This window comes from Solanum pennellii, chromosome 10, assembly GCF_001406875.1.
Source record: "Solanum pennellii chromosome 10, SPENNV200".
NCBI lineage: Eukaryota > Viridiplantae > Streptophyta > Magnoliopsida > Solanales > Solanaceae > Solanum > Solanum pennellii.
This window is the reverse complement of record NC_028646.1, coordinates 39,367,376-39,370,698: the sequence shown is the minus strand read 5'-3', so window position 1 is coordinate 39,370,698 and position 3,323 is coordinate 39,367,376. Positions and strand designations below refer to the sequence as shown.

Sequence of the window (3,323 nt, the reverse complement as noted above, 5' to 3'; positions counted from 1 at the left end):
TCATCAATACTGCCTCCCATGAAACCTGCTGATCGAAATGATTGATACAATGGCGGTATGGGTTTCTTCAATGGATAGTAGTACCCATCTCTAGGTGGTCGCCAATCGAGCCATTCTTCGGTGGTGTACTTATACCCCAAACCAAAAGTGGTGGAATGTCGAACAGGCTGTATAGGTTTGACTATCCCTTGTAATTCAGCCCCCAAACCTTTCCCAAGCTCGAAACCGAACCTGGCCATCATATCTATGATTTTTTGGCTGAACCAAGGTTGCAACTCAATATTACCAACAAGCTCCACTGTATGGTACATTTCGCCATCCATATTCTCTCTTCCTTCAATCGTGTATACAGGATGCCCCTTTTCCCCATGGACTACAACCTCTTCGTAATCCCATTCAAACTTCAGGCATTGGTGAAGAGTAGATGGAACCGCTCCAGCCATATTAATCTATGGACGACCCAACAATAAGTTGTACGATGAAGGGATGTCCAAAATTTGGAAAGCTATGGGGAAAGTGACAGGACCAATGAGCATGTCCAAGGTTATCTCCCCAATAGTGCCTCTCTGAGAGCCATCAAATGCCCTCACATTCATCTTCCATGTCTGAATTTTTGCACTATCCACACCCAGCCTCGTCAGTGTGCTCAGAGGGCAAATGTTTAAACCTGAACCTGCATCAACTAATGCTTTGTTTATCACCTTATCCTGATACTGAACCGAAATGTACAAAGCTTTATTGTGAGTTGTTCCTTCGATTGGCAGCTCATCTTTGTGAAAAGATATTTTGTAAGCCTCAAAGACCTGCCCCACCATTTGGGATACCTCTCCATGAGTGATGTTAGATGGTACATAAGCTTCACCAAGGATCTTCAGAAGGGCATCTCGATGAGTTTCGGAAGATTGCAGTAACTCCAGAATTGATATTTGGGAAGGGGTTTTACTCAGCTGCTCAATGACAGAGTATTCTTTAGCTTTAACCTTTTTCCAAATACTTTGATCCTCGAGCTCTACGACTGGTGCTTTGGATTTGCTAGAGCTTCCCTGAACCAAATTTCCAGAAATGTAAATTCTTCCAGATCTGGTGACCCCTGTTGCAACATCTGTCTCTTCCACATTTGTTTCTCTTTTGTTGTAATCCCAAGGTACAGCATGTGTGTCACATTGTATTGGGGAGGATGCCTTATAGACAGCGAATGGTGGTCTGGGTGCAGCAACTTCTACTTCAAATGGGGCGAGTCCTTGCACTATTAGTGGTGCTTGGGCAGTGGTAGACATGGCTTCTTCTGTTTCGACGGCCCAGATAGATTCTTCCCAATCCCAGACATCACCAGCTTCCACCATGTTGACTTGATGGTTAGGGAGAGGATTATTCGCGACATTCGGTGTAGGATCCTTCAGTTGGATGGTTTTTGTATCAATCAACATTTGAACCTTATCCTTAAGGGCTCTGCAAACTTCGGTGGTGTGGCCCTTCATCCCAGAATGGTAGGCGCAGACCTTGTTAGGGTCGTACCATTTCGCGCGAACATCCACAGGTAATGCAGGAATTGGAGAGACGTACCCAGCCTGTTTCAGTCTCTCATAAAGCTGTGCTATGGGTTCAGCCAAAGGGGTATAGGTTTTTGTAGGTCTTCTTTCATAGGAAGGTCTGTTTCGGTAATTTGGTGTTTGAGTAGGTGGTGGAGTTTGGAAGTGTGTTGGTTGAACATTATAGACAGGATATGAGGCATGCAAGTATTGAGGAGGAGCGTTTTGGTAATATATTGGCACGGGTTGGGGAGATATAGGGGGTGGAGCTGAGGGATGTTGAGGGTATGAGGTGTGAGGGTATGGGGTGTGAGGGTATGGGGATGGTGGTGGGTTTGTTGTCTTGTGCCTCAAAGGGGTCCTAGTTCCATGAGCCATCATTACAGAACCTGTTTTCTTTCGACTCTCTGTCATTCCACCAGATTGCAGAGCCTTGTTGGTTGCTTGTAAAGCCTCCAAGTTGATGATAGTCCCATTCTTTATGCCTTCTTCAATTCTTTCGCCTAGTTTGATGATTTCAGCGAAACTCTTTTCAGCCACCAGCATCATTCGGTCATAGTATTGTGGTTCTTGGGCACGGATGAAATAGTCTTTCATTTGAGATTCTTCCATTGGGGGTCTGGCCCTAGCCGCCTCAGACCTCCATCTTATGGCATATTCTCTGAAGGATTCACTCGGTTTCTTCTTTAGGTTCTGAATGTAAAACCAATCAGGCGCATTTTCAATATTGAAACCAAACCTATTCATGAAGTCAGTTGCCATATCAACCCATTTTATCCATTTCCGCGGGTCTTGCTCAATGTACCATGATAGGGCCTCCCCAGTAAGACTCCTCATGAACAACTTCATGAGTATCCTCTCATCTCTCCCCACCCCTACAAGTTTGTCACAATACATTCGTAGGTGGGCTTTGGGATCCCCAATGCCATTGAATGTCTCAAACTTCGGAAGCTTGTATCCTTCGGGCAGTTCCACATCAGGATGCATGCACAGATCCTCATAGCCCAATCCTCCCAACTTCTTGTTTCCTTCCACGTGTTGTACCCTGTTGGTCAAGTTGTCTAATCTCTCAGTCAGGGTTTTTATTAGGATGTCTTTCTGATGGGACTCTGATTCATGGAGGTCATGAGTCAGAGGGGCAGTTTCAACGTATATGGGATTGGGATTATTGTTCCCAAAAGTATATGGGATATTTGTGTTTGGGGTTGTTTCTGGGAAGGTTGGTTTGGTATGTTGGTAATAGTGGTGAAATGGAACTTGGGTATTTTGGGCGTGGGGTGGTGGAAAGGTATTTGGACGAATGGGTTCAGATGGGGATATATGGATTGGAGGATTGTTTGGCGTGGCTGTTTGGTTAGGAGGATTGTCTATGTTTTCTCCAAATTGAGTTCCAAGAGAGATAGACAACTTGGCCAAATCACGCATGTGAGCTACCTCTTCTTCCAATTGCGAAATCTTACGCTCAAGTCTTAGGACAAGATCATTTTGAAGTTGTCCTCCCTCAGAAGCTTCTACCCTTTCAGTGGTGCTGTTGTCGTCAACCATTTTTCCTTTGTCTTTGGAGCTTGCTCTTTGAGAAGAAGGAGAAGGGGGGGTCCCTTTTGATCGTGTATGTGCCAGGATGAAGGACAGATCAACCTTGGGAAATGGGAAAACAATAGAATCAAAAGAAAAGAGTTAGGGGTTAGGATAATATCATAATATCAACACGTTGTTTTGAGATAAACGCCCTAAATGCACGGAACCTCATTGAGCCAGAGGTAGGCCTAAGCGACACATAAGTGATGCATAATA

General features: G+C 44.8%; 1 protein-coding gene across 1 annotated transcript; it reads right to left on the bottom strand.

The window, feature by feature from the left end:
- Window positions 1-449: 449 nt before the first annotated feature.
- Window positions 450-3,074, bottom strand: LOC107001247. Its single transcript, XM_015199374.1, has one exon. It carries the CDS (start codon window positions 3,072-3,074, stop codon window positions 450-452), a length of 2,625 nt encoding a protein of 874 aa, XP_015054860.1.
- Window positions 3,075-3,323: the final 249 nt, after the last annotated feature.

Excerpts from the sequence above, each read along its gene's own strand:
- LOC107001247 (XM_015199374.1), bottom strand. The coding sequence starts at position 3,074 with ATGGTTGACGACAACAGCACCACTGAAAGGGTAGAAGCTTCTGAGGGA.